The sequence below is a fragment of the Serinus canaria genome (assembly GCF_022539315.1).
Source record: "Serinus canaria isolate serCan28SL12 chromosome 7 unlocalized genomic scaffold, serCan2020 HiC_scaffold_29, whole genome shotgun sequence".
Lineage (NCBI taxonomy): Eukaryota > Metazoa > Chordata > Aves > Passeriformes > Fringillidae > Serinus > Serinus canaria.
The window spans coordinates 5,342,122-5,370,032 of NW_026108147.1; the positions used below are offsets into that span (position 1 = coordinate 5,342,122).

The 27,911-nt window shown below is 49.0% G+C and overlaps 1 protein-coding gene across 2 annotated transcripts; it reads left to right on the forward strand.

The window, feature by feature from the left end:
- Positions 1–2,621: 2,621 nt before the first annotated feature.
- COL6A2 (collagen type VI alpha 2 chain) lies at positions 2,622–27,680 on the forward strand. Of its 2 annotated transcripts, none has more exons than XM_018911846.3 (28): positions 2,622–2,892; positions 6,944–7,081; positions 7,765–8,363; positions 8,814–8,834; positions 9,476–9,541; positions 9,943–9,996; positions 10,078–10,122; positions 10,299–10,325; positions 10,645–10,671; positions 10,776–10,820; positions 12,144–12,197; positions 12,599–12,661; positions 12,881–12,943; positions 13,395–13,484; positions 14,277–14,339; positions 14,720–14,782; positions 14,905–14,967; positions 15,430–15,492; positions 15,936–15,986; positions 16,326–16,361; positions 16,758–16,820; positions 17,068–17,130; positions 17,323–17,358; positions 17,579–17,624; positions 17,749–17,901; positions 18,073–18,525; positions 18,804–18,842; positions 21,492–22,725. In XM_018911846.3, the coding sequence occupies exons 2-28, from the start codon at positions 6,973–6,975 to the stop codon at positions 21,785–21,787; spliced, it is 2,751 nt and encodes a 916-aa protein (XP_018767391.1). In that variant the 5' UTR covers positions 2,622–2,892; positions 6,944–6,972; the 3' UTR covers positions 21,788–22,725. The 2 variants fall into 2 exon arrangements, with proteins under 2 accessions (XP_018767391.1, XP_009086450.1); XM_009088202.4 differs by lacking the exon at positions 21,492–22,725 and adding an exon at positions 26,294–27,680 and having other exon boundaries at positions 2,624–2,892.
- The last annotated feature ends 231 nt before the right edge of the window (positions 27,681–27,911 follow it).

A 27,911-nucleotide genomic window follows, 5' to 3' on the forward strand; every position in this document is an offset into this window, starting at 1 on the left:
ACTGCTGAGAATATCAGCTGCATACTTATGAAGAGTTGAAAACCAGCATGCATTGTTCTCAGTAAGCACTTAACAATTTTGGCCTAGTTTTCTGTTCTCTGCTCACAGTTAGAAAACAAGACCCTTGGAGACCACTGCATAACATCAGAATGGCGTGAAGAGTGGTTGTAATTGCAGACAGAAACAAAGGCACTACAGTAGCTGCTTTCCAGAGAACCCATAAACCATGTGTACACACACGTTTTAAATGGAATGTTCTGGGGGCTACAAGTCAGATAAAAAAAGGGGGAAAAGAAAAAAGGAGCAGATACACAGTTTATAAAGGACAATGACAACTAAACAAACCATAAAACACATTTCAGTCTACAAGGGGATGTAAATGAAATAGTAGCTATCTGTGCCTTACTTCCAATTCTATAGAGTCAATTGTAGAGGAGAGGAGATAATCAAGCTGTTGTGTTTCTTTCTACCCTTCATCTTCCTCAATTTCCTCTCTCTCCATTTTAAATATAGTGGGATACTCAGTATCTGTTCAGCACAGTGTGTTCTGTGGGGTACAATAATAATTTGCAGGTCAGATAGAATCATAGAATCATTAAGATTGGAAAAGAATTCCAGGGTCACCAAGTCCAACCTAGAAGGTAACTAATCCATATCCATGCACATTCTCTGCAAAATATCTTTCCATGAAATCTGCAGTTCCACTAAAAGGAGGAAAAAAGAAAGGAAATTTACTTGAGGATTAGGAAAAGGAGCTGAAGAGACAACACCCATTTTCCTTCAGAGCTTCCTATGTCCTCAGCCCATTCTTAAGGAAAAAACCCTCAATTAGAGACAACTAGCTCAGGCCTTTAACATCAGTTCTAAAAGAACTAGTTCTCTAAACTCTAAAAAAACCCCAAAAACAAACAAACAAAAAAAAACCAACCCACAAACAAACAACCAAACCAACAAACAAAAAACCCATCAAACCACAAAACCCACACACAAACACCCCCCCCCAAAAAAAAAAAAAAAAAAAAAAAAAAAAAAAAAAAGGCAGCAGGACATTTTGAGGTTATTTTGTCCCATTTCCCATTTTGCACCACTTTAATGTGCCTGTGTGTCAGACTGCCCCAACTTAAGACAAGAACTTGCCCGGTGTGCCCATCTATGTCAGAGCTGTAAAGATGACAATATTCCTACAAATGTCATGCAAACGAATATCTAGGCAGGTGAAAAAATACCCAGATTGCCTTTTTTATTGAGGGAAGGTGTACAGCAGGGAGCTGTTCTGTAAAATATACAGGAATCCTCTCAGGGACAAGGCATTTTGTCATGTCAAGTTTCAAGGAAAGATATTGATTTGACATGAGAAAGTTCAAGACGCACACATAGAAAATGAAAGGTAAGGCCTTTGGTCAAGAAACTGCAGAGAAAAGACAAGACTTGCCAGTCTGGGAGGAGGAAGAGAAGATGTGGAGGTGTGGGTCTGTGGTCTGCTCCTCTCCAAGCATTCACCATCACTGCAAGGGACAGATGTGCTGTCCAGCTGTTTGTGATAAGGCTTCTTGCTGGAGAAACAGTTTCTGCAGGGGTGGATTCACTTAGAAACAGCTGCATTGAATGGATTAGAAGCAGCATTGACAGGTACCCATGGACATAACAGAGCTTGGACACAGCAGCAAAGCAGGAAAAACAAATGGCCTGGAATGTGACATATGCACTGGATCACTGGCAGGTGGATGGTTTGCTCAGACATCTCAGGTGCTGTCTGGTAAATCACTGTCAGCAAAAACTGGACCCCTCCTCTCCACTAAAGAAGCTAAAGAAGAAAAGGGACCAACCCATTCACAGCTTCAGGAGGGTCCCTGGAAAGCAACAGCTTCACAAAATCCTTCTTTTGCTCTTCAAAACAATTATAGGTCAAGGAACAGCAGGCTGTGTTCCTGAAAGTCATTGCTGTTCTCCATATTTTTTGTTCAGACATTTGCCCCTATTTTTCATTTATCAGAGCTAAAAATGCCTTGTGAATTTAAAAGTAATTTAAAAAATACTACAACAAAAAAGTCCTTGAGCTCAAGGAGCGTTTGGACAATGCTTTCAGGCACATAGTGTGATTTTTGGTGCTGTTCTGTGTGGGGCCAAGTGCTGGACTCAATGATCCTTGTGAGCCCTTTCCAACTCAGGATACTACTCCCTGATTCCATGATTCTATGAACCCAAAAATTAATTAATAGAAGCTGGTAATACTCAATCTTGGCTGGCTCTGAGGAAGACTTGCATATTTGCAAGGGCAATGATTCCACGATTCTGGGCAAGCTACTTTTTTTTTTAATATTCTTGTTTTCATTTGTTCTACTCAGGACATGTTAGTACGATGGAAAGAGGAGCAGGACAGCAGGGGAGAAAGAAAAAGACAGACTATTTGATGGTATAAATAAAGATTTGGGGCACCAAAGCCAACTCCAAAAAGGGGCCTCTCATCATGGAAAAATGAGACTTCTTCCAGTTCGCGTCAAACAAAGATGCCTTCAGCGCCAGAAGGGACAAACTCCACCCAGCCCACCCCGAGCCGCGTGGGAGCGGAGGGGAGGGGACCCTGCCAGGTCTCGGTAGACCCACAGTGACTCTCCGTGGATGTTCGGAGCTACTGCAAACGAGAGTGCCGACTCTGGAGGAGGAGGAACTCAGAGGGCAGTTCCAGACGGCCGGGGAATAGCGGGACTGGGCTGGAGGCGCCTCCGCTGTTCCTCCCGGTCACTCATCCCGCACATCCCAGCACCCAGAGCCCGGAGCCACCCTCCAGCTGGGGATGCGGGAGCCGTCCTGACCCCGACCACTCCACAGAGCCCTTTTTCCTTACGTTGCCGAGGGATTTGGCGGCGAAGTTTTGATGACCTAATTTTCCAGGTAGGCAGAATTTTCACTCCGAGTACAGGGGTTCTGTGGCTACTTACTGGCGAAACTCCAGCCGAGAATAACAGAAATCCTTCTGAAATTTCAGCCCGTGCCTGCTGCTGCTTACTGGCTTTCCAGCAAGGTGCCTATTTCACATTTAGACAGTACCTGCTATAAGAGAATATAAATTTTTCCTTTACTTTCAGGTCTTGGCTAGTTTGGGTGTTTTTCCAAGGTTTTTGGGGTTTTTTTTCCAAGTGTAAGTAGTGTGGGCCACAAACTGCCAGGGCCACAGGTCTAGAAAATCCCTCAGTTGAAGGGGGTGGATTAGCTCAGCAGCTACAGTGAAGTGATAGGAGCAGGGCAGAGAACTGCTCTACTGTGTGATTTCTCCGTGAGTTTTGGGATTTCAGAAGATATGATTTAGATTCACGTGTGGTCCCTGTCTCCTATTTTTGCTGAATTACATCAGCACAAGTTCCTTTATTTTGGGTGGTGGCAGCACATTTAGGAATGCCTGGGAATTCATTGCACTTGGTGGCAGGGGTTTGCTTCCCTCAGCCTTTCTGCAGACCAGGCTTTCCCTGGCTGATATCTCTGGATAATTATATGGACTTCCTGGAGAAGATCTGGAGTCTGTAGCTGAAACCGCTCCCCTGGGTGCTCTGCCCAGGGATGAAAATGACAAGGCAAGTTTGCATAATGGCTGCAACCAGCCCTGAAATTCCCTCCTCGTGCAGCGTGCAAACCACAGGCACACAAATGGGAAGGAGGATGTGGTGCATTTATAAGAGTTTTGTTCCAAATGGGACATATTTTTCTTTTCTACTTTTATTTATCAAACATCTGAGTGGAAAAAATGCTGCATGCACAAGCGAGTGACACCACAGGCATTGCATGCTGGGCATGGCCATGGAAAATGCTGGGACTGAGCAGCAGGGAGGCTTCAAACTTTATTCTGAATATTTTAGCACAGGCAGCATAACTCTCCTTTCTTGAAAGTAATGCAATTTGTGTGGCTTTAAATTTATGTGGCTTTAGATAACTTCCTTGAAGGCAGTGTTAATTTAGGCAGCAGAGCATCTTGATTTTTGTGAATTTGGGGAACAGTTTGGTCAGTTACAATGGGTGTTCTGGTGTTGGAGGATACATACACAGTGCACCAGGGGGAACTTCAGGAATATCAATGTGTAGGATAAAGCAGACCATGGTGCATGAGGTGACATTTCCGCAGCACTGGGATCTTCTCCAAGTAGTAATTGGGATTTGCACTAAGATGTGAGAACACAAATAACCAGATATAATTTGCACATTTGAGCCACTGCAAGTAAATTGTTTGCCATAATATCACTTTTTGTTCAGTTGTTCATGCTGGAAGAGAAGCAAGCAGGGAACTTGGGTTCTCCTGCGAGGCCACTCTTTTGCAGGGCTCTGTCTAGATAAATCCATCTATTTTCAGTTATATGTGTAACAGTCAGGTCACCTGGGATCTCCGTGTGGGACCAGCAAAGACTATGCATTTCTCTGCACCTGAGGTAGGAGCACAGACCCTCATTCAGGGAGAATGATGCAAAACAGTGCCCTCAAAAATTTTTCAGAGGATCCACTGCTTGAGATTCCCTATTGCTTTTCCCTTGTGTGCATGGCAAAAGAGGTGATACACTCAAAAATACAAATACTGAGAGAAGACCTCATAGGAACAAAGGTCCTGTTCTGGCAGAGAGAGAAAAATCAAGGAAGAGCAGGATGGGCAGACCCAAGTATTCAGGCATTATGAGTCAGCTCCCAGTTTGCTCTTTACATTAGTTTTTTGAGCTGTGTTCAAAAATTGCATTCAACATACAGAAAACAGTTAGTCTGAAATACTGGTGAAATTTGAGGTTTCCATCTCGGCATCTTTCAGTGGCAGGTGGGACTTTAAGTCAAATATCAAATGTTATGGGCTTTGCAAGAGCATCACAACAGCTGGTGGTGCTCTGATGATGACAAAATGGGCAGCATTGCCCACCCCAGCCTTGGACGCCCCTGAGGTGGGTACTGGAGCTCCCAACAGCCCCCCACCTTTATCCAGGAGAGTTAATAACAGGTGGGAAGATGGGAGAGCAGGAGACTAATGGAGCCCAGGGTGCAGAGTGGGATAGAGGACCCCAGGGAACTGAGTTGTGTCGTCTGTTTTCAGGAGTCACTTTCCTGCCTTCTTGTTCTGCCCATGGAGAGTCCAAGGCTGTCCTGCTTCACTGACCCAGTCCCTGGCCCCAGGGGCTCTGGGCAGGAGCTGTCCTGTGCCAGAGCTGGCCCTGGTTGCCTGTGCAGGCCAGCTGCTCTGCTCTATGGTGCCTTCCCACCCACACACAGAGGGAAAGAAGGAGGGAGAGAGGGAGGTGGTTAAACTCAGCACGCAGTGATGAGTCAGACACTTGGCCAAAGCCCTCAGTGCTCCTAGACTCTCCAAAAGTTAATGTCTCCATCTTCCTCAGCTAAAGGCTGGCTTTAAAATGGTGCTGTCTGAAGGCTCAAAGCTGTTGTGTCCTACAAAAGATCAGGATCTCCTGCAGCTCTGTTTTATGAAGGGCAAACAAAACAAAGAAAGCCTGCAGTAGGCTTAGAGAGGTGAAATCTTCATCTTAACTAAAACACCTGTTTAGCATGAAAGTGTTTTATCCCTACCATACCACTTTTATTCTCTGCAGCACAATGGAAGTTTAACCACACTGACTTGTGTGGGACGTCATAGAATCATAGAATCGTTTGGGTTGGAAGGGACCTGAAATTCCATCCCATCCCATCCCATCCCATCCCATCCCATCCCATCCCATCCCATCCCATCCCATCCCATCCCATCCCATTCCATTCCCTGCCATGGGCAGGGGCACCTTCCACTAGACCAGGTTTCCCCAGGCCACATCCGGTCTGGCCTTGGACACTTTCAGGGATTGGGCAGCCAAAGCTTCTCTTGGCAACCTGTGCTAGGGCCTCCCCACCCTCACAGGGAGCAATTCCTTCCCAATACACCACATAATTCTGCCCTCTGGCAATGGGAAGCCATTCCCCCTTGTCTTATCACTCCAGGCTCTTGTCCAAAGTCCCTCTCCAGCTCTCTTGTTGCCCCTTTTGGTATAAGCCAGTGCTGTAAGATCACCCCAGAGCCTTTCCTTTTCTAGACTGAAGAATCCAAATTCTTCAATAAGCACAAGCTCGAGTGAGGAGGAGAGCTGTCACTGTTGTGGGATCTCAGCAGCACTGACACCTACCTTTCCAGCATAAACCAGTTTGCAGAAGCCTGTGGTGCACTGCAGCTGGCACTGTAAACTGGAAGGGGACATGTCCCACCAGGCAAGAGCTAGGGCACCATGTGGAGAGAGGTCTCAAAGGATGCCAGAGGGGGCTGAGTTGCCTGTATTCTTCAGTAATGCTGTTCCTCAGTCAGCATTGCCATTGCCATCAAATGCATGCTCAGTGTCCCTTCAAGCCTTGGACTCTTCCAAAAGCTACCCCAAAAAAAAGCCCATTCAAGAGAAAACTGTCCTTTTGGACTGGATTCAGATCGTTTTTTCATAACAGACATCCCACATGCTCCTTTCTGGTTAGTGTTGAGTTGGCTACCATGCAGAGAAGCATCTCTGGACCACCACATGGCCATGTTGGTTGGTTCTGGGGTCCTCTTGACACAAAGGTGAGCATCTCCCTTTCCTCCATATTCTGCGAAGGTGACAAGAGTTGCTTGAACGTTGCCTGAGAATATCCTTTCAAATCCCATGTACCTTTGAACACTTCCATACATTCCTAAGAACTTTTCAGACCAGATCTCTAACTCTTCTGCTGCTTTAAGTTGTCATAATCTTACATGAAATAAACTCCTACATGCAGCTGGACCTTGGAGGCACATTGATGGGTTGAGCACTGAAGATGTGCATTTCTTCAAGAGATTTTTTTTTATTTGTCCTTTCACTCTATGGGGAGTGAAAGGGAGCATTTACAGAGAGCATCGTCTGGCTTTGTGTCATGCCATCAGAGTCAGGAGATTGTGCATCATGTTTAACGTGTAACCTGTGTTTTCCGACAGGCATCTGAACATCCTGAGGGGCCGCTGAGATGTTTGGACAAGCCTTGTATCCCATTCTCCTTTGTGTGGCTCTAGTTCCTCTCCATGCCGCTCAGCTTGATGTGGATGGTGGAGATGTCAGTCCTACCTCCTGTGCAGGTATTAACCAAATAATTTGGGTCACCTTAGCGGGCAGCAGTTTTAACAAAAACAATGCTCAGTTGTAGAACCTGCTTGCCAGGAACTGATACTGGGACATTCCACCTCCCCTGGCCCTTTGCACTCCTGTGGTAACAATCCATCTGTGGGGAACACTGTCCTCCACCCAAAATCACGTTTCTATGTTTCCTTCGGTGTGCAGAGAGTTAGAGATGGAAAGAGCTGGGGTCTGCCAGTAGTGGTCTCTCCCAGCAGATGCAGTAACAATCATCAGTCAGTCTCCAGCTGTCGGCTCTCTATCTGATGCCAGAAAATTGTTCACTTAAAATCTGGTGATTTCCTCACTTTTCAGTTACACTGGAGAGATGATTTACGGGTCCAGCCTGACTTTTACAAAAAAAAAGCAGGATTTTCAAGATTGATTTAGTACTGAACAGTGCTGGATTAGTGGTTGGACTTGATAATCTTAGAGGTCTTTTCCAACCTTAATTATTCTGTGATTCTCTAGCAGATCTTAGAAGTCCTGGTCTCTGGGGAACTATCTGACCCAAACACAAGTGTCACTTCTACAGCTAGGTGGGACTTGTGCATTTCCCAGCATCCCACTTGGTCCAAGTGTCTGGGGGACAGAAAGGGGGTGCATGAAGTGCTCTGACATGATCTGAATAAATGTCCCCATGCAGAAAAGAGGAACTGCCCCATCAATGTCTACTTCATCATTGACACCTCAGAGAGCGTGGCTCTGCAGACTGTGCCCATCCAGAGCCTTGTGGACCAAATAAAGCGCTTCATCCCCATGTTCATCGATAAACTGGAGAGTGAGCTCTACCAGAATCAAGTCTACATCACCTGGCAGTTTGGTGGACTCCATTACTCAGACGTGGTGGAAATTTACAGCCCATTGACAAGCAGCAAAGACATTTACCTGCCCAGGTTGTCTGCCATCAATTACCTGGGCCGGGGCACCTTCACGGACTGTGCGATCTCCAATATGACCCAACAGATCCAGACCCAGATGGCCAACGGCGTGAACTTCGCGGTGGTCATCACCGACGGCCATGTAACGGGCAGCCCCTGTGGGGGTATGAAGATGCAGGCTGAGAGGGCACGAGACATGGGCATCAAGCTGTTCGCGGTGGCCCCCAGTGAGAAGGTGTACGAGCAGGGTCTGAGGGAGATCTCCAACCTGCCACACGAGCTGTACCGCAACAACTACGCCATCACCCAGAGGGACACCTTGGAGATTGATGTCAACACTATCGACAGGATCATCCAGGCTATGGTAGGTGCAAGGAGGGGAACAGGGGACACAAGAGGGGTGATGTTTACCCTTCTGTTGGCTTTTGGACATAACCTCTCATAGGGAAAGTGCAGCTTTTTTCTGGTGGTTAGCCAGGACACCTTGGTTTGTGTCTCTATTTCCCAGCATGTCTGGGCGGGCTGCCACCCTAGTCCTGGTTCTTGTTGAAGACCAGGCCATACCCCAGTCTGCTCCCCATCCAGGGGCATGTGTGCCACACTGAGACACATGCTCACCATCAACATCGTCTTTGAGACTCCAGCTGTGAGGCACTGTTAATCAGGGGCCCTCTGGAGGGCATCTTTACAGCCAGGGGACCTTTACCACCTCCTCTTCCTTACCACCACACTCCCCTCCAAGGGTGAGCTGCTGTCTCCCCCATGGGACTGAGCACCTTAACTGATCTTCTTCCTTCTGTTCTCTCCTTTGCAGAAACATGAAGCCTACGGCGAGGTGAGTGAGCAGCATCTCTGTGCCTTTGCCACATGACAGGTTTAATTTGCCCCAGTTAGAGCAGACCAGCTCACACCCCAGAACAGCATGGACCTGCGTGGGATGGGTCCCTGCCCACCTGTAGAGTCTAGAGACAAATTCCCTTATCCAGGTGTTGTAATGGCACACTGGACTCACTCCCTGCCTCCCCTTCACCTGCAGTGGGTTCTGGTCTATGGAATAGACTAATTTCTTCACTTTGGAGACACATTACATAAATGGTGCCCCTGCTGAAGCTCCTGCCCTGTTGGTACCACAGGGGAAGGGTTTGGCACACAGAGATTGTGCAGGGGATGCTCCAAAGAACATACCAGTCCCATGATGACCGCAGATGAGCAAGTCCCCACCACCTCTAACACTTCGCAGTCTTGTTCTTCCAGTCTGGGCCCAGAGCCAAGCTATAATGAACATGCTTATGTCAACTTTCCACTCTTAATTTATGTGCAGCACTTCTTTGTGTGCTTGTTGCTGCTTCAGCCCTGATCCAATAGATTTTAGCCCTGAGTTGGTGGGGAGAGGAATGTAGAGAGCTGTGGGTGAAGAGCTGAGCTGAGTTTGGGACGCACACTATCAGTACCTCAGTTTAATTTCTTATATTTCAGTGCTACAAGATGAGCTGCCTGGAGATTGCAGGGCCACCTGGTCCCAAGGGATACCGAGGGCAGAAGGTAAGTGGGAAAGGCACTTAGCTGTGGGAAAGGCAATAATGCCCTCTGCCTGCCTGCAGGATGCTCTAGACCTCACCTCACCTCAGCTGCCTTCTCAGGTAGCACCCAGCTGGGAAATATCCCCCAACATCTGCCTTGGCCCTGGGAGACACAGCCAGCACTGGTGTGCCCATGTCTGTGCCAAGGCTGATGCACTGCAGAGAGACAATGCAGCACCTGAGGACACCAGGACTGAGGCAGCAGTTGTCGCTGAGTTCCCCACTCTCAGAGCAGAGCTCTTACACATGCACAAGGGTGTCCCACTCTCCTGCTCCAGCTCTGTGTGCTCTGATCTCCTAGAAACTGCCATTTTCTCAGTCAGCACCAAGCCTGTACTTATGCTGGGTTTTTCCTTTCCTTAGGGTGCAAAGGGGAACATGGGTGAGCCAGGTTCCCCTGGGCTGAAGGGACGACAGGTGAGTTATGGAAAATCCTCCCCTCAGTTTGCTACATCTCTGATGACCTCAAGCTAACTCTCAGTGCCTTCCTCCCTGAAGGGTGACCCAGGTATTGAAGGTCCGATTGGATACCCTGGTCCCAAGGTAAGAATCACATAGCTGATGGCTAAGCTCTTTGCATTCCCTGGTTTTTGGTAAAGCAAGGGAAACTTTGCTTCTCCCTCACACCTGCCCATTTCCCACCCCAGACCTCTGTGCTCAGCTCCTGCTGACTGCCGAAGCACTAACATAGGGATTTTTTTTTCTTTTCCTTTGTCCAGGGTGTCCCAGGGCTGAAAGGAGAGAAGGTGAGAAAGAAGAGATGGAATGGCTGGCTGGCACTTGACAGGGACCACGCTCCTTTCTGATGCACAGAGGAGAGATTGGCTGTGATGGGGAAGGATAGCAACTCTATTCATGTGTAATTGTGGTTCTGGGGAGGGATTTCCAAGGTCATCGCAAAGCCTGTCTCCTCCTTCAGGCTTTGATCATGGTCTGTTGAAGTGGGAATGGGTTTAGGATGTAAATGGAGGGCGAGAGGCAGGTGGCAGGGTGGGGACTGAAGGGGGGGGTGGGGTGGTGGGGGATGCAGGCAATGTCTGACTTCCTGTCCTCTTCTTCTCCCAGGGAGAAATTGGATCTGATGGACGGAGGGTAAGAAATAACATTTTCTAACTTGCACTTATTTCCAGCTCCCAAACCCTTGGACTGTGTGTTTACAGATTCCTCTTCTATTTTTTTTTTCCCCATGATCCAAGGGTGCCCCTGGCTTGGCAGGAAGGAATGGCACAGATGGACAGAAGGTAACTGGGAGCACTCGGACCACCCCATACCGTTGCTGCCACTGTTCCATTTCTTTCCCCTCTCTCATCCCCACAGGCTGCTTAGTTTCTTCTCTCCCACATGCTGGCTTTCTGTTCCAGCTGAGGTTCCTGTGAACTTATCTGTACACTTTTCTGCATGTCCTGTAGAAATGCATGAAGTAATTCAGGTTACAGGAATGAATGTCAGAATATGCTGAATTGGAAGAGACCCATAACGATCAAGTCCAATTCACACAGGACACCCCAACAATCCCACCCTGTGCCTGGGAGGGTTGTCCAAACTCTCCTTGAGCTGTGGCAGGACTGGGGATGTGATCACCTCCCTGGGGAGCCTGTCCAGTGCCCCACCACCCTCTGGGGGAAGAACATTTTCCTAATATCCAGCCTAAATCCCCTCCCACAGCTCCATGCCTTTAAGTGTCATCCCTTGGTCAGCAAGCTCTCTGCAGGACGTGGATGTGTGACCCAGTCTGTGCTCCTGCTGAGAAGGTGATAAGGCCAGATAATTTGGCTGTAGATACCTTATCCTAATTGTTAGTGAGCCCTACAGAACACAGACACAGAAAGCTTCACAGAAATTTGGTTTTCAGGGTAGTTTGTCACTTCATCTCTAAACCACAGCTTGTATTTAGTATTAAAGCCCCAAAGACAAATTTAAAGGCCTCACAGCAAAGTCCCTGGCTTTGTCCACTGGCCAGCACACCCTGGCTTTGCACAGTTTCCAGTACCCAGCCCCCAGTGTACCTGTGGGTAATAACAGTTCTTCCCACTCCTCAAGTGCTGCTGAAGCTCTAAGACATCCTTCAGTCCTCCCCACTCTAAAACTCTAAAGCCTTTCAGCTCCCCCCAGCCTTTGTCCCAGAGCTGTCTCAGCACACTCAGCACTGCACTGCCTCAGTGACAGCTGTTTTGGGACACAGAGCGAGGTAGTCCCTTCTCTCATGGTGTCTGTCAGGCAGAGTGGTTGCTGCACACCTAAGCTGCTCTGATGGGAGAGGCATTAGAGAGGAGCAGCACAACCCTGAACATGAGTGACTGCCAAATCCAGCCTCAAGGGACATTCCCATCTCTCAGGGTACACTCATGGGATAAGCCTGCCTGATTTCCTTTAGTCCCCTTTCTTCTCCACTTTTGTCCCTGTTCAAGGAATACACTTATTATTTATTCTCTAGATGTTGACAGATAAGGTCAGTGGATGATGCTAACATTATTAACTTTATTAATGTCATCAAGAAAAGCTGTGTTTTTCCTTCAGCCACCTATAAGTTCTCAGTCTTTTCCTTTTGAATGTAATCTCTCCAGGGCAGGCTGGGGAGAATTGGACCACCAGGATGCAAGGGTGACCCTGGTGACAAGGTAGGAATACTTTACTCTTTTACCAGCACATCATGTAGCTACTGGTGGTACATAGGTAGAAGGGTGGCCAACGAGAGGTTACTGACCCATTTTTCTACTGGCTGTATAATCTGATCCCAGACCTGGGATCCCTGGAATGGCGACCATGGTTTGATTTTTCTGTGCCTCCTTTCTGTGGACAAGCAAGCTGGGAGCCCCCAGTGTCCCTTCCCTCCACATAGGGAGGAGGAATTCCCCCTTTTATGAACATTAGCAACAAGCAAAAATGACTTTAGCCTCTAGAGCAACTTTCTAAGCACTGGCTTAGAAATGTTATTTGATTAGAAAGTTTTTTTTGATTAATTCTGCATGGAAGTGTTCCCAATGTGAAGTGCCTGGTTCTTTGTCATTTCCCTCCCCAGGGCCCTGATGGCTATCCAGGAGATGCAGGAGACCAAGGAGAAAGAGGAGATGCAGGCATAAAGGTACAAGTGCTCTGGACAGACAGCAGGGTGTGGGCAGAGGCAGCCAAAATATATCCTAAATCCTTTACTGCTTATGAATCTCATAGGCTTTGGGGTCTGGATTTCATCACCAGGCACAGGTGCTGAGGGAAGGGCCTTGCTGGCCTTGCTCCTTGGGCTACTTGTGGTACAATGTGCTGGTGAGGCAGGTAATGACCATTGGCTCTCTGGCTGTTTCAGGGGGATCCTGGCCGGCCTGGTCGCAGTGGACCCCTGGGGCCCCCAGGAGAAAAAGGAAGCCCGGTAGGTTCATGCTGCATGCAAATATTCATAAAATCACAGACTGGTTTGGGCTGCAAGGGATATTAAAGCTTATCTAGTCCCACCCTCTGCCATGGGCAGGTACACCTTCCACTAGCCCAGTTGCTCCAAGCCCTGTTCAGCCTGGCCTGGAACACTTCCAGGGATGAAGCAGCCCCAGCCCCTCTGTCTTTGGACAGGACTGGACAGATACTGTAAGCAACAGTTGACAAACCTGTTGTCAGCTGATGGAGGGAAGGTGATACAGGATCACTGTGCTCCAAGGCTGGAGCCCTTGCTCACGTCATGTGGGCATACTGGGTGTGTGGAAGCAGAACCTGGGTGCTCATACACATTTCTGTTTGAGGAGGACCGCTTGACACAGGCTAAAAATGGGAGGTGTGTGCACACCTTGGCCTCTCGTCCAACAAGCTATTTCTTTTTCTTCTGCAAGGGACTTCCAGGCAACGCTGGAGCTCAAGGGCCTGCTGGAACCAAGGGAAGGAAAGGTGAAGTGGGACCTCCTGGACCCAAAGGAGAGGCTGTAAGTGGCTGAATAGATCCGTGGACATTGGGTGCACTGCAGGAACCTGAGGCAGTTTAATTGATGAGTGCTGAGAAACTTTCCTGTCCTGCTTTGTGCTCCCCAAAAGATGTGCAGATGCTGATCTCCTTGTCTCTCCCATCCTCACAGAGCAGAACTTCCATAATCGTAAGCCTGATTTTAACCATTCACCTTAGACAAGTATCCTATGTTCCCACATAACCACACAGTCCTGGCCTCTGTGGGTGCTCAGGGACACTTTGATTGTACTCTGGCAAGTTCCCAAAACCTCTGGCTCCTTGAAGGATCTCAAAGAGTCAGGATCTGGTGGTTATTATGACAGAGCTCTGTGGAAAAGGCAGTGTCACAGTGGTGTCACACAGACCCAAGTTAATATGATGGGGCACTGCAAATTCTGGGGAATGGGTTGGAGAGGATGATCCCTGGCACAGCTGCACCAGCACCAAGGGGTTAGAACCCAGACAGCCTGTCCCCTTGTGCAAGATCCAGTGGGGAACGCAACACTGGATGAGTTGGAAATAAATAATAGTCTTTAACCCTGAAGGAACATAGCAGGTATGTTTGTGGTCACTGTGGTGAAACAACAGTGGCTGTTGCTTCCCAAAAGGAAGCATGGGCGTCCCTGCTCCCCTGCTGCTGCGAACACAATTACTTAGTAGGCTGGTGTACATCTCAGAGGGAGGAGGGAGAGCAGCCAGGGGTCACTGCCCAGGTGACATCCATCCTTTCACCCCATTTCACCCCATTTATGTGACTTCTGTGTCTACCAAGGGGCGGCGTGGAGATCCAGGGACAAAAGGCAGCAAAGGCACTCCTGGAGGCATAGGAGAAAGGGTGAGTGAAGCAACTGCCCAGATTATTGCAAATAAGCCTCAAACGTATAGGACTGGGGAGTGTGTGATGTGCTACGGCCCAGTCATGCAGTGTCCATTCAGCATCTGTGCAGCACCAGAGCTGGGAATGCAGATCCCACTCTGCTGTGCTCCCACTGTGCCACTGGCACCAGATACAGCCTCCTCCTCCAGGAGTTGGTACTGAGAGGGGATGAAGGGCAGCAAACCTCAAGGTTGAGAGACACATTCAGAGGGCACACTGCCCTGACACTGTTTCAAACCAAGAAACACGAGGTTTGAGAAGGGCAGTATGGAGCACTGCCATGCACACAGATAGCATTGGAGACATCCCTGACCAGGAATATCTTTCCCTTCTCACAGGGAGATCCTGGTCCAGAGGGTACACGTGGTCTGCCCGGTGAGGTTGGAAACAAAGGAGCCAGGGTAAGCATGGAGCAAGGCTTGGTGACAGCCAGGAGGAAGGGGAAGCACTGGTGCCATCCAGGGCAGCTTGCCTGGCTTTCCTCCTAATGCACTGTGTTCTTCTGTCTTTCTTTGCTGTGCAGGGAGAACAAGGACTACCAGGACCCCGAGGCCCTTCAGGTGCTGCAGGAGAGCCAGGCAGGATAGTAAGTCACACTTGGGCATGTGTGTGACCATGCCCTCCTTCTGTGGTGAGAACTTGCCCTGCTGACACAAACTGCCTGCACTGTCCCTCCCAAGGAGAACCTGCACGACCTTCTCTCAGGGAGACTTAAAAAATCGATTGTTCCCATGACAACATGGAAGGGATCTCTGGAGCGGGTGGATCACTGGGGAGAGAGAGGTTGGGACTCCACAAGCACCTCTTTGTCCTGGGTCTGTGCTTAGTCCATCATGCCACAGTAGTGCTGTGACATCCAGGTGGCTCTATAGGACATGGGAACCCCACTGCTGAGACAGTCACTGCCACAGTAAACTCACCAGCAAGGGAGATGGTCCTGCAGCATCATCTTGAGAGCTGGTTTCTCCAGCATGGTCTCCTGTGTGCCGGGGGACAGCAGGGAACATCCTCACTCACTTCCTGCCTTCTCCCCAAATCTGTCCTGCAGGGATCACGTGGGGACCCTGGTGACTTGGGCCCAAGAGGTGATGCTGGACCGCCAGGACCAAAGGTAAAGCTCATTATTAAACCTCTACATTTGGAAAGGCAGGTTTGTGCTCCTATTTACTTATTTCTTATTAAAAAGAAAAAAAAAGTAGGCAGTTTTCACAGCAGAAACTTGTGTGCCTCAAAAACAGAATCAGACCTGAGCCTCCCTATGGGGCAGAGATGTAGGTCTTTGACCAAGGCAGCTTTGATTAGACTTCTCACTCAGAGCAAACTCAGGGGCATCCCTGGCACGTTTCATCCCCAAGACCCTCCAAATCCTTGCTCTGCAAAGCTGTTCCCAGTGCTTCAGGGCCAGCTGCAGAAGCCTTGGCTCCTGGTGGTATCTCACACCCAGAGAAGATGAAAATGGCTGTAACTATGGAACTGGACTAATGGCTGTCACAGACAGAAGCAGGTTGGAAGGGCCAGGTTTGGTACCTCACAAGTCTTTTTTTTCTATCAAAGGGTGACAGAGGCAGGCCTGGCTTTAGCTACCCTGGACCCAGAGGACCTCAGGTACATATTCCTAATCCAGCACGTGGGGAGATCTGTTTGAGTGGATGTTGCTGTTGGATCTGAGCCGACTAAGAAAACAAGGAAGGAGGAAGAAAAATGCGCAGAGTCACAGATGTGTGTGAAGGAGAAAGGGGGTTCAACACCAGGACTGAACCTGGCCACAGTCCATCAGGTGCTGGGCACCCCAGCTCCAGTCATGGTGATGGTCTCTCAAGCATCAGCCTGAAGCTACAGCTGCTCTCCAGCTTTTTGCCCCTCGCTGCAATCTTTGGGTGTACTGGTGCACAGTGTGGGGCCAGGCCTGGACAGCTGCTACCCTTTCCTCCTCTCCTTTTGCAGGGTGACAAGGGTGAGAAGGGGCAGCCAGGACCCAAGGTGAGTGTGCTTGTCTCCCTCGTCTGTTTTTTTGTACTGATGGGAATGCCAGGGAGTTATCTCCCAGTCCCTTGGGTTAATTGGTAAGGAGACAGACCTGCCAGCAACTGCCCTGGATGTTCCCTTGCAGCTGGAGCCTGATTATATCTCCCAAGCCCATCTCCTTTTGAAGTCATATGAAAAATATGTTGCAGAGCTTCTATATTGGGGGGGCTTTTGATTTTTTTTTTTTTTTTGTTAATGCCTGTATAAACACTGTTTGCTGTGCTCTGAGCTGCTGTTTTAGAGGATGCTCTCTCAGGCCAGGCAGGCATGTGTTTGTGATGCAGCAGAGCCTCTGCCTGAGCACATCCAGATGTGCTCCATGCCGGATCTGTTTCTCCTTCCATTGAGCAGGGAGGAAGAGGTGAGCTTGGACCAAAAGGAGTACAAGGGACCAAAGGAGAGAAGGGGGAGCCGGTAAGCAGACTCCCTGTACTGTCCGAGGGTCAGTGTCTCCCTCCCACATTGCTGCCATGTATGCTGGGGATGACACTGCCACTGTCTGCCTAGTCCCTGTCCCCAAGCTCAGGTGTGGCAGACTGGTGACTGTGCTTGGCAGGGTTGGGGCTGAGCAGGGGGTTAGGAGGGGCCCTGAACACCACGGGCTGCATTACCAGCATTGCCCAGGAAATAAATATTTGACTCTTCTTTACTTCTTCCCCAGGGTGATCCTGGCCCAGGAGGAGAGCCTGGACAGCGTGGTCCACCTGGTGAAGCAGGCCCTGAGGTACAGTCCCATGGCATTGTGTCTGAGCAGATGCTGTTGGAGGGGACACAGCTGCCAGATGTGTCCAATGGCTCACAGTGGGCCTTCTCCCACCTTCTGCAAAAAGCACATTTTTGATGGCTCTGACATCTACTTCCCAGAAAAAGAACTCTTGGGAAAACTGTGCCTGAAATCCCTGTTCTCTTCTTACAGGGGACCCCTGGCCCACCAGGAGATCCTGGTCTGACTGTAAGTAACCCCTGTTACTCTTCCTCCTGGGGCAATGATGGCTTTTCCATGCACAGCCCAAGAACAAAATACAACATCAGGTCCTGCTGCTGCCTGGCAGAGGTGGTCTGTGGCTTCCCATGGGAGCCAGGGAAAGAGGAGAGAGGGCTGGCTGGGTGGAAAGGGAAATGGGAGCCTTTGCTTTAGAGGGAAGCATTCACCCTGCACCCCTTCCTGGCAGGACTGCGATGTGATGACCTATGTGCGAGAGACGTGCGGATGCTGTGGTGAGCTGACATCAACTCTCCCCAGGGAAGGGGAACAACCACATGAGGGATTGGGACAGGGGTCATCAGAAGGTTCCCAGCATCACTGACCCCTGTGTTTCCCTCCCCTTGGTCCTCTCCCCAGACTGTGAGAAGCGCTGTGGTGCCCTGGACATCATGTTCGTTATAGACAGCTCCGAGAGTATTGGCTACACCAACTTCACCCTGGAGAAGAATTTCGTCATCAACGTGGTCAGCAGGCTGGGCTCTATTGCCAAGGACCCCAAGTCACAGACAGGTCTGGACTCTGTGGGGACACAGTGGGGCATGGGGAAAAGAAAAGGGTCTTGAATCCTTTCAACCTCAATGGTTATTTTCCATGTCTTTTCAGACCAATTGTGCAGCTCTTTGACTCTCTCCACTTTTTCCCAAGGATGCAAAGCCAAGTAATGTGACACTTTTTTGACAGGTGCCCGTGTTGGGGTGGTGCAGTACAGTCATGAGGGGACTTTTGAAGCCATCAAGCTTGATGATGAGCGCATTGATTCCCTGTCCAGCTTCAAGGAAGCGGTGAAGCGCCTGGAGTGGATTGCTGGAGGCACCTGGACACCATCTGCCCTTCAGTTTGCCTACAACAAGCTCATCAAGGAAAGCAGGAGAGAGAAAGCCCAAGTGTTTGCTGTGGTGATCACAGACGGGCGCTACGACCCCCGAGATGACGACAAGAACCTCGGGGCTCTTTGTGGTAGAGATGTGGTGGTCAACACCATCGGCATAGGAGACATGTTCGACCAGCCGGAGCAGAGTGAGACCCTGGTCTCTATTGCCTGCAATGAACCCCAGCGAGTCCAGAAGATGAGGCTCTTCTCAGACCTAGTGGCAGAGGAGTTCATTGACAAGATGGAGGATGTGCTCTGCCCAGGTCTGTCTCTGTCTTTGCATGGAGCTGGAGTTTTGAACCCCAGGGTTTGGGGAAGGGGACAGAGATGTATCCCAGTAAGTTGGCCAGCAGCTGGGTCATCCATACTGGGGTCTGACCTTAGCCCTGAACTAAGAGTCCTTCCTCAGATACTGACCAATCTTTTGGGGCAGTCCTTTGGTGTTCCTTGTAAGAGACCTTGTCCTGCCACTCCTACAGTGCAAACTGTGAAAGGGGATGGCAACACATGGCTCATTTTTCCTTGTTTCTTTTGCTTCCAGATCCACAGGTTGTCTGCCCTGAGCTGCCCTGTCAGACAGGTAAACATTACAAGTAGCTTCGTGCCATTTGCGCAGACTCTGGGGGGAGACTGCACAACTCTCAGGAGTAGGAGAGGGGCGCAACGCTGTTCAATCCCTTTGGAAGGCAGGAGTTTGGGAAATAGTGTTACTTTACGTGAGGAGGCTCCATCTCCTGCTCTTTTCCTGTCTCTTGAGTTCTCTGCACAGGTAGGTACACGAGTGCACTGTGTGAGTGCACCAGCATGGCTCATCCCTGATATTTCTCCCCATCCAAATTCCTGGGAGCCACCAGGTTTGACCTCCAAACTCAAGTCAAAATCTCCTTGCTAAACACCCATTCACATGACCTTTTTAGCAGAATGCTCCTTAGGAGTGACAGGCAGAGCAGATATTAGGGATCAGTTGGAAAATAGCAATGTAGGGGACCTAAAGCTTTGGCTTCTCTAATGCTGGCTGTATTTAATTAACAATTAACTCAGGGTGTCATATTAAAGGAAAAGACAGTAAGGATCCTCTGGTTCTCTGTGTGCTGAAGGTAGCTTTACTGGCTCACATTTTGCTTGTTAAGGGGCAGATGTGCATCCCAAATTCCTAGAGATCCTGTCTGGCTGAATCCCAGTGTCTGTTCAAATACTATAGATGAACTCTGTGCTGATACACAAAGTTTATAGAGGACCATAGTTTTGCCTGTTCTGCAATTTTTATCTCTTCACTTGCCATGAATGTTTTTGTGGCAGTCCCCAGCTTCAACTGAGCCTTATACAGAATATCAAATTTCATTTTTAAGTCCCTTTGTTTCCATGCAAAGGAAAGGAAAACCAGTCCCAGGATGCACAGAAATCTAGAGAAAATCTATAATTATTCCTGTCTAAAATGTCTTGCTGGTATTTTGAATATTTGCACCTGGCCATGCCGGGGTCACAGTGTGCAATTGTCATGCTGAGCTTCTCTGCTTCTCCGTCCTTTGAGAAGCTTTGCCTGCAAATCTGTGCACAAAGAGGTGAAATCCCCAGGCCCCACTGTTGATTGCTATGGTGTCTTCAAAGGTTTTGGTCTTTGCAGCCTTCCCATTTCTAAGGAGCACAAACAGTGGCACATTTGTTTCTCCCAGGTTTGGGCCATCAAGCCCTGCAAAGCAGGGCAAAGTTGTCAGTCCTTTCCTTGTAGTGCAGTTGGGTGTTCCTGTTCCTGATGCAAGGTGAGAACAGATCGCTGGTGCCTGGCAGCCCTGGGGACCAGAACAGGAATGGCTTGAGGAGGCATCTGAGGGGGTTCCCTTTTGGTGAATCCCTTAATCCATGCCATACATAAACCGGGCTAAGTGTGGGCAAGACCTGCACCCCAGAGAACTTGGCAGGTAGAGTGATGTGGCTGGGTAAGGTTGGCCTCCTGTCAAAGTGCCCTTTCAGCAAGGGCAAAAGTTATTCTAGGTCTGTAGGTCTGGCAATTTTAAGTAATAGATTCAGGAGTCTTTGGGCAAGGAGCCTCCCACCCAGCACACTGGCTGGTCCGTGCTGCACTGCTGTCATTGTTTAAAAGGATGTGCAGTGGTCACATTTCCCTAGTGGCAAGGGAACATGTTGGATGGGTTGGGTCATAAGGCACACGACAAGGCCTGGGGCTTCTCTGGTTCTCTCAGAACATCCCAGGAGCTCATGACAATTCCCATGCAGTTCCTTTGGGTGGAGATGGTGCCCTTCGAAGGGAATGTGAGTGGGCCGGTGCCCATCCAGTGCGTGTGTTGCAGACTGGCCAGACAGACAAGTCAGGGAGGCAGCTAAACCAGCCCTGTTCTTGGCCCCATGGCTCAGTGTGGTGGTTCCGACACTTGGAGGGGCAAATCAATTGCCCCAGCTTCAGCCTGGGTAATGCCAGTAGAGCACAGGCAGGAACAGGTACCACACAGAGCCTGTCTTCCCCCCATGCTGCCTCAGGGCTTTACCTCAGATTTTCCTATTTTCAGCACAGCCCCTTGTCTCTCATCAGTTATTGCTGTGCTAACAGGATGCTGGAGGGTTGAATGTTGAGCAAATCTGAACTAATCACTTGTTTCATAGAAACCACATGACATCCTGAGAGGTTCTTGCTAACCGATGCAAAAGGCTTTGCTTTAAGCTTTGGGTTTTATTCGAAGTTAAATTCAGCACAGCCAGGTGCAGACAGAGGCTCTCAGGGTTCTGACAAGCCCAGACACCACATAGCTTTGACTGCAGTCACTGCCCTAAGGCTGAGGGCCAGGCAAGGAGGTCACATAATGCTGTCCCTTAGATGCCTTTCTGCCTTACACCATCATGTGGGCAGTCTGTACATAGCACAGTCCTAAGCTACATGATGGGTGAATCCCATCTGCAGAAGAAAGTGGCCTTTTTCCTAAGTACTGCTCCTTCTCCATCATGCCTATGCTGGATCAGTAGGAACTGGGGAGTTCAGGTTCTGTGTAATTTGCTGGAGTCACTCTGTTGATGTGTGAAAGATTTCAGGGCAAGTCTCATGGTTCCTTAGACACAAATGGCAGAAAGGTTTAAAATCTGGCTTTGGTCTTTACTTTTCTGTCCTCGTAGGCTCTGTTCTTCTCTGGTGCAGTGCAAGTAGGAAAGCCAGGTAGCTTTCATAGACGCAGCCATTGCTAGCAAGCCCTGAAAATATTCTTTTGACGCTCACTTTCAGATGACAGGAACCCTGGGAGTGTAAACCCACTTATTTTCCACCCCATGGAAGAGGGAGTCAACATAGATTTCCCCAGCACCATACACTCGATCGCCCAGTTCCTAAACTCCACGCGGGAATCCCGGGACCCCAGCATGTACACCCATCTGGTGGCCACTTTGGCCTTTACTGCCGAAAAAGCCAAGTTTGCCACTGGAAATGAGCGGCAAGAGTGGATGGACTTGTTCATTGACACCTTCAAAATGGTGCACAGTGAGATTGTGGGGGATCCAGAGACTGTGCTAGGGCTGTGCTGAGACCTCTCTTGGGGGCTACGTGGATGTGAAACTCATTGCTCCTGTGTGGCAGAGGAAACAGCACAGGGGAAGATGCTTTTAGTTCAGGAGAGACAGAGGCAGTGGAATGGCTTGGTTGCACTCAGCTGGGGACAGGACACAAGGAGCAGTTCCCTCCAGCTTGGCCACCATGGTGGCTTTCCCCAGCAATGTCAAGGAATGCTCTTGCTCTGCCTGCTGCTTTTTTGCCAAGAGCCTAATGATGCATTTTCCCCATGCCTTCCTGCATATGTCCTTGCGGACCCCCTCCAAAGCATCTTCTGCATCCTCTCTCTCGGTAACCACAGGCTCTCTCTGGGTCCTGCAAGGCTGAATAAGCAAGGTGCATCCCTGCTCACCACAGTGTCTCTGTGTGGACCCCCTTGTGGGCAGCTGGGGGCATGGAGGGAAGGAGCAAGCAGGATGGAAGAGGGAGCAATCCTCCCTTTCTATAGGGAGCGCTGTCACCTGGGCAGTGCTTCTCTCAGAAGCTTTGTGGGCTCCCTTGGCCTTTTTGTCTGCTTGTACATGTGTATTTCCTCTGTCATAATCCACAACATGTACCTGTCCATATACAAAAGGCAGATATTCTGTCACATGGGACCAGGTGGTCCAAAGCAAAACTCCTTGACTGATGTGAGGTGTTTAAAAGCAAGCTTGATGTAGTAGAGCCCACTCAATCCACCTGCACTGCAGGTATGTGTGTTTAGACAAGGCCTGTTATCTCCATCCGCTCAACTGCCCCTGGTTGCACAAAGTCAGGCAGGCCAGTGCCATTCCCAGCTCCAGTTTTACTGCTCTCAAGCTCTGTTTAGAGGTAGTGGGATTTTGTGTGCAGACACAGGAGTAGAAGCGCTTACTCTGACTGACATGGTATTATTGCAATAAAGTATACTGATTAAATGTCATATTTAATGGGCTGAAGGGAGATGTGCCATCTTCAGGAATGTGGCTGTAATATTTTTAGGTGTAAAAAATGGAGACAGTTGCCAAGCTCAGGCATTGGAATGGCCCACTTTGCACTTACTGCAGTGCTCCCACAAGGTTTCAGCACTTATTCCTCCCAGGGACAAGTTGCTCAGAGAACTCTACTGCTATCAGTGCAGAATAGAGGGAAAACAGTTCTGAGGACTTTCCATGATGTGCTCTGTATTTTAGGTGAAAGCAAAAAGATCAGCCTCTGCCTGAATCTGGTCTTAATTCACATATTCCAGATAGTCTGTGCAAAGCCAACTCCCTATACTCTCTTGATTTTTTACTGCAAAATTAGTGTGACTTAGCCTGCTGGGATGCAGGACTGAACTCAGAGTAGTTAAGCTGCTCCAGCCATGATGCCAGAGGAAAAGCTCCCAAACCCCACTGACTGGAAAAGATCTCAGGGCTGGGATATTTTACTGAACAAAGAGAAAATTGGGGAAGAGTTCAGCCAAGGAGGTGTTGATTTTATTTAATTTCATCACTATAGCTTTCTCTCGAGCTACAAGTGGCTACTGGGGATATTTCTCCTCAGAGACACCTTCGGCTCGCAAGCAGTTACTATTAAGCACTCGAGATAGGCCCATGCAAAGCGGAACTCAGTTTACCTCTAGTAGAAAAGTCCAGGCGATAGTGAAGAGGAAGAGAGTGTGTTCTGCCGGAGAGTTAAATCCAGAGTTTATTCCAAGGTATTACAGTTCCGAATCTCAGTACTGCTCCGAACAGACCTCGACCGCATGGCTCCAACGCCTTTTAAGCTCACAGGAAGGTGGGGGGGGAGGACAGGTGAGCTACCAACCAGGTGGGGGGGGGAGGGTCTCAGGGAACAATGACATCTGGACAGGCCAATGACCGCAGGCCTGAAGGGCATCTTTTGAACTTCTGCCAATCTCATGATGCCCTTCCTGAAATGTGGATCTTGATACAGTAATCCAGAACTGGGGAGGGGACAGCCAAGGAGGAAGTAGTCACAGCTGAGGGGAAGAACCTAGCTTTACACCACAACACATCACACAGTGGCCATTTATTCCTAGCAAAACATTAGAAACAAAGTTTTTTATCTCTCAGAAACCTTCAGCTCTTTATAGGTGGGGCAAGGGAGAAAATGTCTCTTTGCACGGAGTATTTGTGCTTGTTCCTGTTAGAGGCAAATGGGTGAAGGAGTGGTTTTTTGAGCATAATCCTAGCTAATCCCTCTGATAAAACAAGATGGATTTCATCACAATAGCAGTTCCTTCAGTGAAGCTCTTGGGCAAAGTAAGGACCGATAAGGAGCTGTGTAAAGGATCGTCCACGCCTCCCCAAAGACAGGCGGGGCTGGGAAAGGGGGAAACCCCCAAAAGGTCTGGGATGTCAGTCCCCACCTCACTTTCATCTTTACTGTCAACACTGGGAAAGAATAGAGGAAATACAAGTTCCTCCGGTTTTAGAAGAAGCAGGAAGGTGATGTGAATGGGTGGGGTTGCTCTGCACGCACTAATAGCAGAAAAAAAATCAATGAAAAAGAAAAATTTTTTTATTATTATTTGTGTTGCTTTTTTTAGATATCCTCAGCTGTGAGCCACAGGTATTCATGATCCACATGAAAAGGACCAATGCACCAGTTAAAAGCACGACAGCATTGGTTGGCCTCATTCATGGTGGTGCCTTTGAGAGCTTCTCTTCCAGTTAGTATGAGAATCTTGCTGTAGGAAAGTGTGCTCAGGTCCTCAGCCTCTCAGAAATGGGAACAAGCTGCACCCAGGGCCTGATACTGAACAGGACAAACCCAAGGCTTTTCTGTCTCACATTCCTTTGGGGTAACTCATATGTAAAGGCACCTTATCAAACACTGGAAAGCAGCCTTCTCCAGCTGTGAGGGCTGAGCAGCGAGCCTGGGGAATGCTCTTATCAGATGTGCACTACGCTCTTGCTGAAGCTCCATGGAGTGATCTGCCCTCTGCTTAGCCAGTAGTTCTTCAGGCTTTCTTGTCATCTTAAAAAACATGTGGGCTGCCTTGGGGGAGGCTGTTAACACTGCCCCAACACGACGCACAGCCCCTGCTCCCACCTGCTTTCACAGACCCTCACATAGGTGTTGCACTGTGTGATTGCAAGGGGGATTCCTTCCTGCCTTTCCCCCTCCACGGCTGCTCAAAGCAGGTGAGGACCAGGAGTGCAGGTGCTGCCAAGGTGAGGTATCCTTGTGGCAGCAGCGCTTGCATACCAGGAACTGCAGCATCAACATGCCTTTACACAACATTTCTTACAGAAGTTTGGGCAGAGGTGAGTATGCACCTTTATTGCTTTAAAAGAGGGGAGGTTAAAAGTGAGAGGACAAAAGGAAATGGCCTCAGGTTGCACCAGGGGAGATTTAGATTGCATATTAGGGGAAATTTCTTCACTGAAAGGGTGGTTAGGCACTGAAACAGGCTGCCCAGGGAAACAGGAGAGTCATCCATGAAAGTGTTCAAAAATGTGATGTGGTGCTTAGGGATATGGTTTAGAGGTTAAAAAAATAGTGCTGAGTTAATGGTCAGACTTGAGGATCTCAGAGGGCTTTTCTAGCCATTCAGATTCTGTGATTCCCCAGTTCTGGGCTGAACCCAGGCATAAACACTGTTCAGCACTAGAGAAGGTCTTTGTCAGGCTGGATTCGCTCATAATGTGGAAATTCAATCTAATGTTACACTCCTACCCCCAAGGTTACACTCCTACCCCTTGTTGCCAGAAATGGATGCTCAAGGTGGGGCTGCTCCAGAAGCTCCTATTCTTTGCCAGGGATGCAACACAACATGGCAGTATCTTTGGGACTTCACCCTTTCAAGATTCAGACTCTGACCCACAGAACTGCTTGAGAGTGCTATGGGCATTGCCCTGCTGCCAGCTCAGGAGGAACTCAGAGAAACGCTGAATGCAATGCACATAACTACAGAAAAGGGAGGAAATAATGGTCCCTATCAGCTGACTCAAAAGATAGCTACTTTCTTCTACTTTTTGTTTTTTCCTGAGTTTATTCACTGCATATATTCATGTATTCTATATGGTTAGACTGGGCTTCCAGCCATACTGGAAGGTGTCCCTTGCCAACGGCAGGGGGTTGGAATGAGATGAACCTTAAGGTTTCCTCCAACCCAAAACATTCTGAGATTCTCTGATTCTATGATTTTATGATAAGAGTAACTCTGACAGTAAACTACTCTCCTGAAGTAACAGAGGTTTGCAGGTGCTGCTTGTGATTTATCTCTGGATATTCCTCTCATAAATAAGAGCTGGAAATTGATGTAGGGCAGTGAGCGTAATTCTGGGACTGAAATGCACAGACCTGTCTAACTTCATGAGGGTCAGTCCCAGAATTAACAGTCATTAAATGCTCAATAGCTGAGCTCCAACATTTCAAGCTGTAAAGACAGGCTTTGGTAGTGGGGTTGGGCTGGTCCCTCTTTGGACAAGGATGCACAGAGGCAACTCCAACCCAAATTATCCTGTAGTCTTCTCATCCTCCCAGCTCCTGTCTTTGTCTTCCCCCTGCAGAGCTTGCTGTAGCCCAGTGCACACAGCGTCCCGTTGACGTCGTCTTCTTGCTGGATGGCTCAGAAAGGATCGGGGAGCAGAACTTCCAGAGTGCCCACCGCTTCGTGGAGGATGTGGCCCAGCAGCTGACTCTGGCCCGGAGCAGCAGCGACCACATGAATGCCCGCATTGCGCTGCTGCAATACGGCAGTGAGCGGGACCAGAATGTGGTCTTCCCGCTGACCCACAACCTCACTGAGATCTCCGATGCCCTGGCACAGATCAAGTACCTGGACTCGTCCTCCAACATCGGGTCAGCCATCATCCATGCCATCAACAACATCGTGCTCAGCCCAGGCAATGGGCAGCGACTTGCCCGGCGCAATGCTGAGCTCTCCTTTGTCTTCATCACCGACGGCATTACGGGAAGCAAGAACCTGGAGGAGGCCATCAACTCCATGAAAAAGCAAGATGTCATGCCCACGGTGGTGGCTCTGGGGAGTGATGTGGACATGGATGTCCTGCTGAAGCTTGGCCTTGGGGACCGGGCAGCCATCTTCCGGGAGAAAGACTATGACAGCCTCTCCCAGCCCAGCTTCTTCGACAGGTTCATTCGGTGGATTTGTTAAAAGAAGGGCACACACACAATCCTTCTCTCACTGATATACATACCCCGATCTTATCTGTTGTATTTTCTTCCCCCTGTATGGTTGCTAGCCCTGAAGACTTGCCCTCTGGGTCCTCCTTTCTAACCAAAATCCAGAGCTCTTTATTGATTTTCATGAAGAGTCATGTATCTTACATTTATCGTGCTAATTAAAACCCAGATCAAAGCAGGATACAGAGCCATATGAAGTACTTCTGTAAAGCTTTGCACACACCAAGACTTGCACACACCAAGCCATGACTTGTGTATGTACTGTAATCCTAGGAGGGCTTATTAGAGATGCAAGAAACCTTTCCAGTGTAGCAGGACCAATGAATAACTCAGACTCTCAATATCTCTCAGCGCCTCTTGCCCCTCCTTTCTGGGAACAGCAGGATGGTGTGAGAGGTTTTGCTGTCTTCCACAGATGCTCCTTTGGGGGGTTTATCTATGCTAAATTCCACAAATCATCTCTTAAGATCTTTATTTTCCTGTGGGCCATACCTGCCTTGATTCCTTCTGTTATTCTGCCCTTCATCAGAACCTGCTCATCTATTACTGCACTCAGAATTTCAGCTGAGATGGGCGGCATGACTCTCAGCATCAACAAAATACTGGACAGCCACCAGAGCTGCCCCCCAGTCATCCCAGTATGCTCAAAGCATCCATGGTACTTTCCTCCCACCAGTATCTGCCGAGCAATGCCCAGATTTGAACTCAAATTGTGCTCTCTGCAAAAATAAACAAACCTTTCCCAACTTATCCTGAAAAAGCCTCTTTTTTCTGTAGTTGTGGGGTGTGGAGACCCTGGGGGCATCCCCTGGGTTGGGGAAACACAAGAAGCTTCCCTCAAAAAGCTGATAAGACGCCATTGGCTCCTTCCCCTGTTCCTATGTCTGTTCCTGCGTCCCTGAGCCACTTCCTCCCTATTCCCTTATCTTGGCCCTTATCTTTATACTGCTCTGAGACCAGGGTGACCCCGGACCCCTGGGG